This window comes from Balaenoptera acutorostrata, chromosome 7, assembly GCF_949987535.1.
Source record: "Balaenoptera acutorostrata chromosome 7, mBalAcu1.1, whole genome shotgun sequence".
Lineage (NCBI taxonomy): Eukaryota > Metazoa > Chordata > Mammalia > Artiodactyla > Balaenopteridae > Balaenoptera > Balaenoptera acutorostrata.
The window spans coordinates 102,529,712-102,546,760 of record NC_080070.1 but is presented as its reverse complement, the minus strand read 5'-3'; the positions used below and the strand labels follow the sequence as shown (position 1 = coordinate 102,546,760).

At 40.9% G+C, this 17,049-nt stretch overlaps 1 protein-coding gene across 18 annotated transcripts in view; it reads left to right on the top strand.

The window, feature by feature from the left end:
• NRCAM (neuronal cell adhesion molecule) overlaps window positions 1–17,049 on the top strand; it is a 322,710-nt gene that overhangs the window by 219,036 nt on the left and 86,625 nt on the right. For 11 of the 18 annotated variants that reach the window (XM_057550379.1, XM_057550373.1, XM_057550378.1 and 8 more), the window contains exons 4-5: window positions 11,828–12,031; window positions 14,213–14,230. In XM_057550379.1, coding sequence (XP_057406362.1) covers window positions 11,923–12,031; window positions 14,213–14,230 — 127 coding nt within the window. In that variant the 5' untranslated portion in view covers window positions 11,828–11,922. The remainder of the gene's footprint in view (window positions 1–11,827; window positions 12,032–14,212; window positions 14,231–17,049) is intronic. The other 7 variants (XM_057550380.1, XM_057550377.1, XM_057550376.1 and 4 more) reach the window with 1 other exon arrangement.

Sequence of the window (17,049 nt, the reverse complement as noted above, 5' to 3'; positions counted from 1 at the left end):
TGAGTTGTTATTTCTTCCACACCATAGCAATGAAATTCCACATTTCTTCTATGAAGTCCCTTTAAGTAGTGATAGAAATAGAATATGACCTTTTTATAGAAAAGGTGGTTCCTGAGAAGGCACCCAAACAGAATATTCTAGAACTTTGACTGTTGGCTTGATTGAATCTCACATTGCAGAGAACAGTGTTTCTAACGTTCACGCTTCTGTGTGCTTTGCTTCTATAGAGAATATGGACTCCTGAGGTCTCCTGAGGAGCTAATATTTAACTTCCTGGAGACTGAATTCTATTCTAAATGCCAGGAGGAGGATGAGCTTTGAAGTAAATCTGACAAATCCTCTTCGAAGCAAATGATCACTTCCTGATTTTTTTAATAATTGCAGATTTTCACATAGCCTGTTTAAAGAAAATTAAATGTTCCAGGAATTAAATATGAATTACTCCCCTGTTTGGCTGGTAAATCCTTTGTAGTAGAAAATGCATATCAGCAAGTGACTGGGGTTTGTTCTTTATATAAAATAGCCTCTAGCTGGAGTGAAGGGTTTCCAGCTATTTAGTTGATGGTAATACACCTTCCCCAGCACTGATAACCAGTGGAAAACACGATTCTTCATGTCACGTCAGACTCCATTTCTCATTTTCACAGTCCCGCTGTGATTATACAGAGCCTGGATACCTTAGCAAAATGCATCTTGAAATGTTACTGTGAGGATTATAGTCATCTGTGACGTGGCAGGAGGGACAGCCTTTGGATTTGATCAATCTGGGCATTCTGCCTGCTCACCCCCATGCCCAGGCCCAGGTCTGGGGGAAACCCAAGTTACAGGAAAGAGGGATTCAGAAATGCAGCTGGACAGAAGGCAGAAGAGATGGTAGCAGCCAACCAGCACCCACACAGCCCTTGCACACCACCATCATCCCGCCCCCTGACTGATCACTGAGTGGAAACAGTACAATGGCCCTCCTGTAGCATGTGACTTCTGAAACTCTTTCCAGAAAGGCACCTTCAGATTTACTGTGAGCCAAGCATGTTCTCTGTGGCAGAGATAGTGGTGCTCCAGAGATATTCACAGGCACTGGACATTTCCCAGAGCCCCTTGTGATTGGAGTCACTGACTCCCTCCGGTCCACGGGTGGTGAGCAACAGATGTGACATCACCTGTGGGTGGCGGCAGTTCAGAGCAGGAGAACACGGGGACTCTGGAAGCCACGTATTGAGACGGCAGCCTCACAATATGGTGGAACCTCTGTCAGCCTAGAGCAGAGCCCCTTGCCCACCCGCACTGGACAGTTGCAAGAGTGGGGTATAAACTGTACTGTGCTAAGTGCTGAGACCTCTGGGTTAATTTCTGCCATTGGTTTAGGCTAATTCTCTCTCCAGCTCTTTCTTCTCCCCATCCCCCCAACTCAGGCCATTAGGAGAAGAGCACACTGAGATCTGACCCCTGCCGTGCATCTCCACCCTGAATGGCTCATACCATTTCGCAAGAATAACAGTTTGTAAATGCTGGCTTCTTATCTTTGACATATGACGTAGTTTTTTTAAAGTGACTAGCCTGCCAAGGCATTCCAGAATGCTGTTTTCTACTATTAAATGGCCGCCATGTTGCCATGTGTTGTTTACTTGACAAATAGATAAGGTAGAGCCCATGTAGAATATTAATATCCTGCATGGCCTGTTCTGCTGGAGGTTTTAATAAAGTGTTTCTGATCCTTACATCTTTTCGGTGATATTTATAGAAATCTCCGTTTACAAGAAGATAAATAGAGCCAGAGCTTGGTTCGGTGACTTGACAAATGTTTCTGAATATATAACAATCGAGGCCCATATTCAGAATTAAATTTCCATTTCTCAGACTTCACCTTTAGAGAAGTTCCCTACTTTCCATTTTTAAAAATTGGAACTTTGTTTCTATTTCATAATCTGAAGGAAATCACCTGGGAAGTGGACCTTGTGATAAAGGAGGAGACCTGTCTCTAAGGCCTGCCTTTCCCCTTCTCCTTCCCCTTTTATTCAATTCCCTGTTTAGTAGGTGAGTGCGTAGGTACAAGTAGAAGCCGAGATTGAGCACTGCAAATTCTGGTCTGATTCATGAAGATGGGAAGGTAGGGGCTACACAGGGCTCTCTCTCACCCTGTCCTCTAGCTTAATTTTTGCTTTTCTGCGTTAGAAATAGATTGACATAATCCCTGAGACTCTAAATTAGACATGATCCACAATTATTTTAGTGTAAAAAGTTTTGTTTGATGTCAGTAGTAACTATTTTCTATTTATTGAGTACAAGTTTTGTGTGAGAAATATAACTTAAGTCTGTGTCCTTTGGCTGGACCAACATATATACAAGGAAGTATATCTAGGAAAAAACAAAATGATAGATCATTTTAGAGGGAAAACCGACATCACCAGACTATTCATTTAGGATGGCTGTGACTCCAATCATGATCTTGTAAGAAGATCTGTGCATCTGAATCATCAGAACTCTTAAATGGGCAGATTAGCATCTTTCTGATTGCAAGAAATAGCCGATCTGAGTTTATCTTAATTGTTTCAGGTATCTGTAGCTACATAACAAATCACCCCCAAATTTTGTGGCTTGAAACAATTGATTATTTTTTGTAATTCTGAGGGTTTGTTAACCCTCAGATGACTGGCATCTGGTTGTTCTGTTCTCAGATGGTTCTTCTGTTACGTATAGTTCAACAAGTCACTTACTCAGCTGATTTTAGCTGGGAGCTCAGTAGGGCCCAAAAAGTCCAAGATGATCTTTCATCTCCCCAAGGTCTCTTTCTACTCTTTCCTCTCACCATACATAGTCTAGCTAAGCTTCCCAGAGGGAACATTACAAGAGGAAAGCCCAGTGTGCATATGCTCATCATACCTCTGCTTGCATAATCCTTGCTAAAATCCCATTGGCCAAAGCATGTCCCATGGCCAAGCCCAGAGTCATAGTGAGAGGGGACTCCACAGAGGGACACATGCTGGAGGAGTGCTTCCTGTGGACCACTGATGTAACAGTCTACCTGCCACGTTAGTGAAGGCTCGTTTTAGAGTTCACACGATGGAAGACAGACAGGAAGACCTTTCAACCGCAAGCACTATTCTGGCGAACCTCATAGAGAATTGGAACGTTGCTTGGGATGCCAAGAGTTTGAGAGACCTGGTGATCACAGGGCAAGTGGAGCAAGTCCTTGGCATCACCTGCCAGGCGTTCCACCAATGCCGTGGGCACTCAGTGACTGTCTGCTTCTACTGATCCTGTCGCTGCCCACTGCTTCATTCTGCTCCGGACACCTCCCATGCCCTGCTTACTCATGGTTCCTCATGCTGCCTTGCCTCTGCGTCATCTTTGGCCTTTGTTCCTGCTCCAAACTGTTGACTCATTCTCTCTTTCTGCCTCATATTCATGCTGCCCACGAGAAAGGAATTTACTACCACTTCGTTGGTCACTCTCCAGCCCTCTAAAATAGCCAAGTCATCTCACAGGCTCTACATGGCCTTTGGTCAGACACCCACGCCTGATTCTTCCAGCCCCGGTCAGGATGGTGGCGTCAGTGCCGAAAGACAGACTGTGAACATGGCAAGCATTTGAGGGAATAGTCTCCTCTCTGAGCTGTTTAGCTACTTGTGATTGGATTCAGAAGTGGGGATGAGGAAGTCTTCCTTTGAGAGGCCCTAGTCCCTTTCTCTCTTACTCCACCCATCCTTCCTTTTCTCGTCAGCTCTCTCACCCCTGAAGCCGATCCTGACAACTGTCATCAGATAATTGGCTGGACAGGTGTGGGACAGGTGCCACCCTTGGTCATGGTCGCCATCAGCCTCACCCATATGGACTTTTCTTTAAGCATGCTTTATCCTTTGTTTTAGATCTCTCAGTTAATCATCCTTTACTGTTTCCTTTCTTGTAATTGCTGTGCTAAATTAAGGAGGTGTGAAAAAGCCCGTATCCAAATAATTTCGTGTGTTGCAAATAACTAGATTTTATTGAAAGACTTGGCTGTTTTTGATCATCTAACTTCAATGGCAAAAAGGCTTTAAAATTGTTTTCTATATCCAAGCGGTCCTTAAAATATTGTGTTATGTATGGTTTTAGACCTCTTCATGCATGAAATATCCCTAGAATAATTCACAAAACTTGGTGTTAGTAACCCTTCTAAGGGAGAAACTGGGTTGTTGTGCTGCTTACTTTGAATTATATGGTCTTTTGTACCTTATGAACGTTGTGCCATGTGCATGTATATTGCCTGCTTTCTTTGAGGCATTTTAAATATTTTTATTTTTATTTTTTAATTTTTAAGATTTTTGTGGTTCCCTTTTTGTTTTAAATTGATGAATAGTTGATTTACAATGTTTCAGGTATACAGCAAAGTCATTCAGATAAATATAAATATATATTCTTTTTTTTTTTTTTTTTAGCGTGTTTATTTTTTTAATTTTATTTATTTATTTTTCGCTGTGTTGGGTCTTTTGTTGCTGCGTGCGGGTTTTCTCTACTTGCGGTGACCGGGGGCTACTCTTCATGTGGTGTGCGGGTTTCTCATTGCAGTGGCTGTTCTTGTTGCAGAGCACGGGCTCTAGGCACACGGGCTTCAGTAGTTGTGGCACACAGGCTCAGTAGTTGTGGCTCGTGGGCTCTAGAGCACAGTCTCAGTAGTTGTGGTGCATGGGCTTAGTTGCTCCACGGCATGTGGGATCTTCCCTGACCAGGGATCAAACCCGTGTCCCCTGCAGTGGCAGGCAGATTCTTATCCACTGCACCATCAGGGAAGCCCACATATATATTCTTTTTCAGATTCTTTTCCATTATAGGTTATTATAAGATATTGAATATAGTTCCCTATGCTATACAGTACGTCCTTATTAGTTATCTATTTTATATATCGTTGTGTTTATCTGTCAATCACAAATTCCCAATTTATCCCTCCTCCCCTTTCCCCTTTGGTAGCCATAAGTTTGTTTTCTATGTCTGTGAGTCTATTTCTGTTTTGTAAATAAGTCCATTTGTACCATTTTTTTAGATTCCACATAGAAGTAATATCATATGATATTTGTCTGTTTCTATCTGACTTACTTCACTTAGTATGATAATCTCTAGTCCATCCATGTTGCTGCAAATGGCATCATTTCATTCTTTTTTATGGCTGAGTAAGAGTCCCTTGTATATATGTACCACATCTTCTTTATCCATTCATCTGTCAGTGGACATTTAGGTTGCTTCCATGTCTTGGCTACTGTGAATAGTGCTGCTGTGAACATTGGGGTACATGTATCTTTTCAAATTAGAGTTTTTGTCTTTTCCAGACATATGCCCAGGAGTGGGATTGCTGGATCATATGATGACTCTATTTTTAGTGTTTTAAGAAACCTCCATATTGGTCTCCATAGTTACATTGCCTACTTTTAAAATTAACTTTCTAAAAGTGTGTCTTGCCTACAGTCTCCTACCTTGTGGTTCCCTTCAAAGGTCAGGGCCAGCATGTGGTACAATTCCAGCAGGCCCTGTTCACATGCCATCCAGTGTGAAGGGGCCCCTGAAGTTGTGCTCTGGGCCACACCGGGAAGATCTTCTGTAGATATTCACAAACCGTTAGCACTTTGTTTTGTTTTGTTTTTTTTTAATTTTTATTTATTATTTATTTATTATGTTTATTTTTGGCTGTGTTGGGTCTTCGTTTCTGTGCGAGGGCTTTCTCTAGTTGCAGCGAGTGGGGGCCACTCTTCATCGCGGTGCGCGGGCCTGTCACTATCACGGCCTCTCTTGTTGCGGAGCAGAGGCTCCAGACACTCAGGCTCAGTAGTTGTGGCTCACGGGCCCAGTTGCTCCGCGGCATGTGGGATCTTCCCAGACCAGGGCTTGAACCCGTGTCCCCTGCATTGGCAGGCAGATTCTCAACCACTGCGCCACCAGGGAAGCCCAGCACTTTGGTTTTTTTTTTTTTTTCAGCACTTTGTTTTTTAACATCAGTGACTAAACTTGGTAATTCTGTTTGCTTATTGGCTAAATACAAAATAAGAGGGTATGAGAAGAAGGGAAATGCTAGGGCTTCTCAGGGTGTGACAGACTGAAAGCTCTAGAACTTTTCGGAAGAACTGGAGCTCTGGGTCTGTCACTTCACATACCTTGTGTGTGTCCTTAAGCAAATGACTTTACCATCCTGCATCTCAGGTTCCTTACCAGTAAACTGGGAAATGAAATAGAGTTTCCCTTTTGGGATTATTGGCAAGATGAGATAAATTAACACATGGAACAAACTCAAAGTGACTCCTGGCACATAGAAGGTCTCAATGAATAATGGCCGCCATGATTGTTTTTTTCCTCATCTGTTTAATGGGTATAATAACTGCTTTCCTATTTTCTGTGATTTTTATGAATACCAAATAACATAATCAGTTAGACTGCTCTGAGGAATGAAGATTTGAGCTGTTATCAAGATGTATTCTGTCATCTATTATTTGGTTAAAAAACATCTATTAATTATTCACCTTTCCTTTGGTACTATTCCAGGTTCTAGCTACCAGATTCCTTGTAGAATCTCTATTATGGGACATCCCTTTGGGCTAGGAGGGAATTAGAAACGTGTTCCTTTGCTTCACAAAGTTTGCCTTGTTATTTGAAGAGATCGTTACAATCTCTAGAGTCACATAATCCCAAACTACTTTTTTCTAAGGCGCATTCCTGGTAGTGGAGTTGTGTAGATTTGTGTGACTTTGTTCATGTGTTAATTATACAAAGTCTTTGTCCATTTCTCTCTAATCTTCCTTCCATAGTCTCAGACTCAAAACCAGTGATTGACGAGCACAAGCACGGGCTAGGAATGGGCATTAGTGTGCTTATTCCTTCTGGTAAATGTTTAACAAAATATAAAAAGTAACCATCCCAATACTACTCAGCTGTAAAAAAGAGTGAAATAATGCCATTTGCAGCAACATGGATGGACCTAGAGACTGTCATACTGAGTGAAGTAAGTCAGACAGAGAAAGACAAATATATAATACCACTTATATGTGGAATCTAAAATATGACACAAATGAACTTATTTACAAAACAGAAACAGATTCATAGACATAGAGAACAGACTTGTGGTTACCTAAGGGGAAAGGGGTTGGGAGAGGGATAAATTAGGAGTTTGGGATTAGCAGATACAAACTACTATACATAAAATAGATAAATAACAGGGTCCTACTGTATAGCACAGGGAACTATATTTAACGTCCTGTAATAAACCATAATGGAAAAGAATATATATATACACATATACATGTGTATTGATATATAACGATCACTTTGCTGTACATCAGAAACTAACACAACATTGTAAATCAACTATACCTCAATTAAAAAAAAAAAGTAACCATCCCGAGTTGATTGCTGAAAAACGCCTTTCACAGTCAAGATGATGCCACTTCCAGTTAGCCATCCACTCAGTGAGGCCAGCCGCCGAGGGCTCACCAGAGCAATAATTAGTGTGCCAAAGGGCATCCAGTCACATAAGCATCTTTGTTTACTGGCTTAGAGAGTAGATCGTGTTACACTGTGCAATCAGCATTGAACCACCCATGTTGGGCAGCTGAAAAGTACAGACAGGCTAGAATGAAGTGGTAAGTAATGCATGGCCTTCTGGTTCTCGTGGAGAGCTGCTATATTTTTTTTTATTCAAATAATTTCAGTTTTCACTTGAGAAAAACAAAGATTTTCTTTTCTTTCTAATGACAAGACTTCTTAAGCAACAAGAGAGCTATGTTTCTTGGGCTTAATATGAATCCTTTGTCAAAAACTTAGGTTTTTCTTTTAAAATGTATGGTAAAAATGTGAGGCAACATGTGCTGTATGGTTTAATATGAACTTTAGGCAAAAGAAGTAAGGAAATCTTGAATTGCATTTCTTTCCTAATGATGAAAAGTTTACTAAAGGAGGGAGATTTTTTTTCCTTCTGTTAAGAGATTCTGTAGGTAATACATGAAAAGTTGCTTTGACCGGAGTGAAATGAAGTGAAATAGTAAAAGGCTTTCCTGTTTATCATCACTCTGGGTTATTTTAACAATATATATGGTTTTAAATATCAGGATGATTTATATTCTGAAGATGAACCTGTCATGTGCCTCATTCAAGCATGCTTTAAAATGTCTGTGGCAAATATTTTTTGAAAATTATAAGCTATATTGTGCTAACATGCCCTCTAGCCTTGACTAAACAAGATGCTGCTATTTCACATGGGGGTTTCATTCATTTTAATGTAATTGCATTAACCATTTAGTTTTAGTTCACGATTCTCATGTAAGAGAGAATGACCATCATTTTTCCAAGGTAAACTAAAAGACAGGTGGGCTCCTGGCAGGGCAGGGTGCTGACATCGGGACTCCGAGTACAGAAGCAATGGTTTTTCTTTGTGAGACTTGCAAAGCCCATCACTCTTCAAGAGAGAAAGCTCAGTTTTCTGTAGCTATATTTGATTTTCACTGTGACTGAGCGCCGGGGACTAATGCTGTCCTTGGGTGTTGGGTTATTCACCTGTGATGGCATTCATAGGAGAAGTCAGTGATTTTCCATGGGCAGGATTTGGAGGGTGGGCTGGGCCATTGCTTTGTCCTCCCCAAACAGAATCTACACTGGAGATGATTTTGTGGCTATTGGTTTTTTTTTTTTTTTTAACATGTTTTATAAATCCTTTATATTTGTTCAGTACTTATTACATTTTTAAGAAGTAGATGTGTCTTGGGGTTCACTTGGGATAGGTAGGCAGAGAGAACAGCATCTGACAAGGCACAGAAGTGGCAATCAGCCCAATGTCTGGACAAGGATGTAAGCTCTGAGATTTATTTATTTATTTATTTATTTATTTATTTATTTATTTTTGGCTGTGCTGGGTCTTCGGTTCATGCGAGGGCTTTCTCTAGTTGCGGCAAGTGGGGGCCACTCTTCATCGCGGTGCGGGGACCGCTCTTCATCGCGGTGCGCGGGCCTTTCACTATCACGGCCCCTCCCGTTGCGGGGCACAGGCTCCAGACGCGCAGGCTCAGCAGCTGTGGCTCACGGGCCCAGCTGCTCCGTGGCATGTGGGATCTTCCCAGACCAGGGCTCGAACCCGTGTCTCCTGCATTAGCAGGCAGATTCTCAACCACTGCGCCACCAGGGAAGCCCTGGCTATTGGTTTAAATGAACTTACAGCTTCTGAAGAGAGACCACATCTTCATTTCCTGTAGTTCATGACCTCCTCTCACTGTGAAGATTTACTCATGTCTCTTTAAGTAAGTGTTGTTTCAGTTTTTCTCAAGATTTTTATTTTTTTCTTTATATAACACTGTGATTTAATGTGGAATATTTTATTTCATCTATATTCTGAAAAGGCAAAGCAGGTTGAATGATACTTTCTTTTATATGACGTTGTCTCACTGTTTTCTCTGTTCTGAAGGATGAATAGTTAAGGCATCCAGGCAAAATAAATAATGAATGAAGAACTTGGAAATTGTATGTAGTTGCTTAAGATCTTACGGGCATTACAATTTCTTAGTACATCTTTTAGAAAGTGTTTTAGTTCTCTGGCGTCTGTTCAGAAAGCTAGGCACTTAAATTGAATAAACTCAGTTAGCTTGACACACGAATCAGGCAGGTATGCCTTTTGTTTTCTTGGTGCTTGGTTCTGTCGTTTTCTCTCAGTATGTGTGGTATGTAACATTGACTTGTTTTAGTGCCGTTTGTGCCACTTATGTTTATTCTCCTTGAAGCTTATGTGTAAATTCACAATTAGCATTTCAACAACAAAAAATCATGAGAGACCTAAGTAAGTTCGATTAAATGGTATAGATCTGCTTTGCATGCACAGAAAGACAGTCTGGTTTATATTCTGGTTAGAAATGGTTGGGTGAGCTTTTCTACCGGCCTCTCGATGTTTAATGGTCATGATTGTTTATATATTATAATACGGAAAGACAAATTTCCTGGATCTTAAATGAAACCGCACAGTATGGATGTTTCATTCACCAAATAACATTTATATATGTATAATGTCTATGTTTAGCATATTTTTTTGTATTTGTTTAGCAAGAAATGTCCAACTATAATTATAATCAGGTTCAAATCAGAACTCAGCTGCTAGCAAAACACATGTTGTCAGCATTGTTTCATTTTTCTTTTATACATTTAAGCTCTCTTCCATACACGGACATGATATGCCAGCTAATTTGACCATATTGACAAGAGTTTGGTTTTTAAATCAAGTAACGTAAACATAAATATAGCCTCAGGCAGACTGTGGTCAGAGTGCCTATCTGAATACAACCTCACCTTTCCCCTTTCCCCCCTTCACTTTTTTTCTACCAATATTTATTTACTCCCTACCATGTGCCAGGCACTGTGATGAGCTCTGGGGACACAATGGGGAACAGGAAAGATGTGGTCCCTACCCTTCGAGGCTTTCAGTTCAGTGGGAAAGATGGACACTTTAAAAATACACGATTACACAAATAATTCAGTAATTAAGCTGTAAGAACGATCCTAGTTTATAATAATGACATCCCTACCTTCTCAAGAGAGCCATTGGTCACTCACACTTCTCTTTATTAACGAGAAGATGTGATTAAAGCCGTCATTGCAGGTAGAGGTCTGTTGTAGGACAGACGTCTGTATTCTGTGTGCTCATGTTCTCTTGCACTTTCATGTGCAAGACATACTATCTTAGGTGGTAGGAGAGGAATACAAGGATGGGAGAGGCTCAGTCTTTGCCTGAAGGAGTAGGGGAGAGAGCATGCATACCCCAAAAAAAGTCTATCACTGTATCTACCTGTATACTCTATGTGACGAACAAAACGTCATTTCAGGGATTCTCAGAGAGCGAAATGCCTTCTAGTTTGAGTGATCAGCTCATGTTGGGTTGGCCAAAATGTTCGTTCAGGTTTTTCCATAAGATGTTACAAAAAAAACCAAACGAACTTTTTGGCCAACCCAATAAATGCTCTATAAAGAAATCCATTGGACATTGTTGAGGAAATATGGTGGAGAGGGCATTCCAGGTAAAAGGAATAGAATAAACCAAGGCGAGAAGTTAGGAAAATTCAAAGCGTATTGAAGGATTGACCCAAGAAAGAAAAGCAGAATCAGACAGTCAAACAAAAAATAATACTTACATGACGATAGGGGGAAATGAGGTTGGTAGGATAAATTGAGACCAGGTCACTGAAGTTTCTGTATTACTTGTTTAAGGATATATTGAACTTTAATTGGGTAGGTCCCATGGGGCTACTCCCACTATTTAACCAAAGACCCTTAGCAAAACTAATCAGCACTGTTTAAGAGGGTGACTGCAGTGAGGAAGACCTGGAACTCAGAGCCCAGGCATAGCTGTTGCCACGGTCTAGGTAGGAGATGGAGAAGGCCAGAATTCTTGGTGGTTCAACCGGTAAATCAGTGTTTGGGGCTTGAAGCAAATTGGCAACCATGCCCTGAACTTTCCCAGAGGTAATCTCTAGAAAGGAGAAGCCATTAGGCCTCCCCTTCAAAGGCACACCTTCTAACCGATTAATAAGCCAAATTTTCCTGATCTATTAGGAACATGGTAGCCTCTAATATAAAGCAGATATTCAAAATGGGAAAACCAGAAGGATGGCAAAGTTGACAGCTTTTGCTTGACATCACTACAAATATTTCTGACCTAATTTTAGCTGATTTATGAATAAGTGATTCTCCCAGTCTTCAGAGTGAAATATTTAGAAGTTAGAGTTCCATTTAGAGTTCATGTATAATACAGAACTGATTTTCTGTGCTGCCGACTCCCTCTCTTCATTTCCTCCTTTTTTAAAAAATGCACGATAATTCTTCTCCTATCCTTTTTCAGTTTCCTGCATGAGACTTATTTAAACGTTGCACACACAGCTTTTGTGAAAGAAGAAAAGGAAATTCAGCTTGTGGGGCTCAGCGGGAGTTCAGCTAATGCAGCTTAAAATAATGATGCCGAAAAAGAAGCACTTATCTGCAGGCAGAGCACCCCTGATACTCTTCCTGTGCCAGATGATTAGTGCACTGGAAGTCCCTCTTGATCGTAAGTATTAACGTTGGAAAGCTGTTAGGCCCGGGAGTCAGACCCTCCCCGGCATTTACCATCACTCTGAACTGTGTGGATGGAGCAGATGTCCGTGTGATCCTGAAAAGTGAATCAAAACTAATTTGGCTTTTACCTTCAGCACCCTGTGTTTATAAAGAATCAGACCCTAGAAATGGCCATTGAATCAGTCAGACACATTGTCCCTTCCCTGTCATTATCTGTCCCTCCCCTCAGGTGCTTTTGGTGTACCATGGCGGGGGACTGACCAGAGAAGGAGTGAATTGTGAGCTGCCCTGATCCTCCCAACAGGCAACTCTTTATAGAAGCCGTCCTGCAAGAAAACTATAGGAATTGCTTTAAAATGATCACAGAGACCCCCCCCCCCGCCCCCCGTTTATCCTGTCCCCGCATCTCCACCTTCTTTCTTCATGTGCTAAGAGTGAAAAGATCATCTCTCAGTCAACCCCACGCCCTCTGTATCCCCAAACTACCCACGGCTTGTTTCTCTGGATTCAGACAAGGCAAAATTCACTTTTGAGTTTGGGATCTTAAATATGAGTTTAGAGCTAGGAAATATATCTTATCTAAAGCCTAGTGAAAGGTCTTTGTTTTTAAAACGGTGATCAAAGACCAAGATGTCAATGTTGAGAATTAAACAAGTCTTCGGCAAAATTACTATTTAAACTGGAGCAAGTAACAGCTACTATAGGAGCCCACCCTTTCCTGAATAAAGTACTGTATATACTGCACTCTCCCTGGGCTCGGTGGCCTGTTTGTAAGAACTAAAGATAATGCTAGGTGCCAACGGGTCACTTTGCCTGCAACGGAAAGCAGAATTTGAAATCTGGACTAATACTGTACTTCAGAACTGATTTATTCTTCATCCCTAATCAGCATGACCTCTTTAAATCCATTAGCTTCTTGAATAGAACATCTGTTTGGCGAGCTTTCCAAGGTACAAGGAAGGTACACTTTCCCGGGGCGATTCAATTGTTGGGATGTCAATTTTTTTTTTTTTTTTTTGCCAAAGAGGTTGCAACTGCCAGTGGGAAGACAATTAAGAAGAGATGTGATTGGCCCCATACTTTGTTGACTCCCTTTTCTGTGCATCTTTAGTCTAAAGCGTAAGAAAATGCAACATTCTCCTTCTTTTCAAAAGATATTCATTCAGTGACCTTAATTTCAGTTAAAAAAAAAAAAAAAGAGATATGATTGGTTAAGCCCATTGGAGTTGGAATGCCTAAGTAAGCATTCGCCCTAATGGATGTATAGAAGAAAGAGCATTTGAGAGAAATGCTTTTGTTCTCTCTTCTGTTAAATATATTCCCCTTTAATCTGACTGCTCAATCTTACAATCAGAGGGAAACAGTCACCTACAGCTAACTCAATTATCGCTGCTAATGGAGAAGAGCAGAACCATGATGAAAAGAAAGTCACAGGCAACCCAGGCGCTCCTGCATTAACCTTTGCAAGTAGTAATGACAGGCAGCACAGCAGAATCATGTGAATTGCATGCTAATGTAATGTCTTCCCTGCCCCTATTCCTTATCCCCCCTTTCCGTGAGCTGCTCCTTGGGGTGGGTACTGGCAAACCCTGGGTGACTGAGGAATTCTGAAGCAGAAACATGCTAACAGTCTGAAAAGTGCAATTACCGACTTGGCGATTAACCATAGAAATATAAAAACCTCGAATCAGTGTTGGATTTGGCTTGGATGGAGCACTGTCATTGTAGCAATGTCCCATTGTTAGGTATTATCACCATGTGCGTAGTGATGTCTGGGATAATAGGATCAGACACAACACAGTATGTGACAACTCAGATTAATTGTAGATTTCAGCTGTTTTTCAAATTGAATGTAATTACTTGTCCAGCACAGCACGTATGGAATGGAATTAGCCATTCCTATTCCTGGCAGAATCATTTTTTGGCCTACAGCATCCCTTTTGTTCTTCCATATGTGTATGTAGAAAGGTCTGCTTCAGGAATAAAACCTTTAATGGGAGTTTCTTTCCCTTGCTACTTCACAACCTCCACTTTTGCTCTACTGGTTTTTTAGGTCAAATAAAATAGGCAAGATGCCCCTTTTATCTTCAGGGTGCTAACGTTCTTATTACTAACACCTGATTTTCTTTAATCCTGTTTGCCCACTCACCTGCTGATATTGATGGGGAAAAAGCAAAACTTCTTGAAGACTGTAAGTGTCTTTCCGTCATTACCAGGCAGTGTGAAAATTTGACTGTGTCTTTGTTTTTGAATGAATGCTGTGAATTAAAACGCACAATTTTGTTTTCGTGACTAACGTCTTTTTAAGTGTGTGTGTTTACTGTGGCTAATCATTGCATTTAAATTCCAAGAAGCAGGTTTAATCTATTCCTTGCATGAATTCTGAAGACTCAGGTATTACTGTCTTTCTTTTACCAATATTCTGGGCTACTAACTGCTGAGCTTTGTTCACATCTGATGTAACTCAGTGAGAAAATTCACAAAATTTGAAGAAAATGTCTGGTTCGAAATGCTATTAAAGGCTTGCTGGAATAAAAACATGTCTTTGGGTATATATAGGAGGTGCGTGCATGAAAATGCTGCACCCGAGTTCGCTCTCAAACTTCTTCAACCTGTAGGACTGGGTAGACTAGTGTTTCTAAGTGTCATCAGTATAATGGCCCAGAGAATTTGAATATTGTTTTGATGTGTGCAAAAGCCAGGCACCGCCATTCCCATCGTCTCCGAGTGGCGTGCTCTAATCGAAAACTGCTGCCTCTGACAGTAGGGCAACATCTGTCCTCTACCTAAAAAAGTAGTTTTCAGGCATTTGAAAAATTCTTTGATATTAGATTAGCCGGGAAAATTATATAAAATCACCTTTTCCCCTTATTACTTCAAAGCCCTTGTTAGTCGCCAGGTGACCTAAGCACGGTTCAAAGAGGTACATCTAGGTGGTAAACTCCTAGCATTTACACATGGCAGCTAAGCCAGCTCTGTTACAGACAAATGTATAGAAGTTCTGGGTCTGCAACCATCACCCTTGCACCTCTGTCACTTACAGAAAAGCACAAAGAATTGGATTGAGTCACTCCTAAAAATCTCCCTACCCACCACCTATGCCCACCAATCCCTGAGTGGGAAATTCTAGGCTTCTTTCCATCATCCCAAACTCTCTACTCCCAAAGCCTGAAGGATCACTCCAAAGTGAAGCTGGTCTAATTAAAAATGATTATGATGGTAATTTAAATACAGCTAACATCACTGAACCATTAGGACTGGAATGTACTAAGAATTTTACACAAATTATTTTATTTAATTTTCCCAACAACCCTAGGAGGTAGATACTACTTTTAAACCCTATTTTTCCTCTATGGAAACGAGGGCTTACAGAAGTTTAAGAAACTTGCTTGAAGTCTCACAGCTGCTAAGAAATAGACAGACTAGTTCTTAACCACTAGCCCAAACTGTTAACCAGCTTTGGTAACTGCTGGCTAGAAGAATGAGTGTCCTGTGAACAGTGCTAGAGGCTGGGAAGAGCGGCTGGCTAAGGAGGATGAGGAAGGGATGGATCTTGCGAAAGGAGTTGAAATTGACGCTGTGCAGTATCCCGCAGTTAATAGGTGCACAATAAATGATGGCAATTATGAGTTTCATTTTTTATCTATATTTTAGGTGTTATTTGGATGTTTAGTAAGAGATGTCTGGTGAACAGCCCCGAGACGGCAGACAAAGCAAGAGAAGAGATCCATGTTTACAGATTTATAAGGCATTGAACATGGAAATGATCAATTTAGCCCTGGCAACAATTCACCACAGGAAAGAAAGGCAAAAGCTGAGGATGATCATTAAGCTTTGGGAAATACTTGATTGACAGGTGGAAGAAGTTTCACAAAGGAAGCACAGAGCATAGGTGGAGAGGAAAGGGACGATTCAGAATATGAAAAATGATCCAGATAAGTCTTTACATGGTAAAGATGTCTTGTGCATTGTGAGATGTTTAGCAACATCCCTGGCCTCTACCCACCAGATGCCAGGACCACCCCCATCCCAGTGGTGACAACCAAGATGGACTCTGGATGTGGCCAGATGTCCCCCAAGGACTGGGGGCAAGTGGCCCCAGGTTGAGAACCACTGGTCTGTGTAAACAGCTCTCCTTCGAGTCGTGCAAGGCAGTGGCTTCCACCAGGAGAGTTTGCTTCTCTTCTCTGCTTTGTGCCTTCCTAGTCAAGCTATTTTGCTACTCTGAGCAACAAAAGAAGTCAAAATGGATTATTTCTCCAGTCCCTTCCTGTTCTACACTCTGTGATTCTGATTTCACAAGAAGGAAGACGTGGTAATCTTGGAGTGACCTGAACATCAAATGTCCATGTACCAGCTTTTTTCAGATTCAGTTGCTCCAGATCAGAACGGTTTCTCCCTACAATTTGATAATAAATGATCAGATAACACTTTGAAGAGTGAAATGAGAATATTGTTTCCTAAAACAGAGAGCTTCCCAATTCAATTTCTCTTCTAAAGAAGTTTGTTTTATCTTTGTTCCTAGTAGCCACCTACCTCCTGGCTCTAATAAGACATGTCAAGTCTCTAATTTTAACCATCTTTTTCACCTTAGCTTCTCAAATATATTTGTTACCAATGTATTAATTTACATGAGCCCAGTAATGAACTACAGGTCAGTTACTCTTTCCCAAGAAAGATACAAATTTACCTCATAACTTAAATTTCATTGAAAGGCATCATTTGAATCAAAGCTATCAGAGAAATTTCTCATTGTTACATCAGAAATGAAACTATCTTAATATTACGCTTATATTGGTAATTATTTTCCCAAACTTTCCATGTGGGAAAATGGGCTTTATGAACACATATAAAGTTACCAAAAGGGAGTTATGCCTTGACTCCAAAATTTTAGGAGTCTTTTAGCTAAAAATCTGCTGAGGGGGTGTGTTACCACAGTAGAAATTACTAAAAACATTTGGAGCATATTTAGTCTAGGGTAAGTGATTTTGATATAGAAAAAAGTGATTG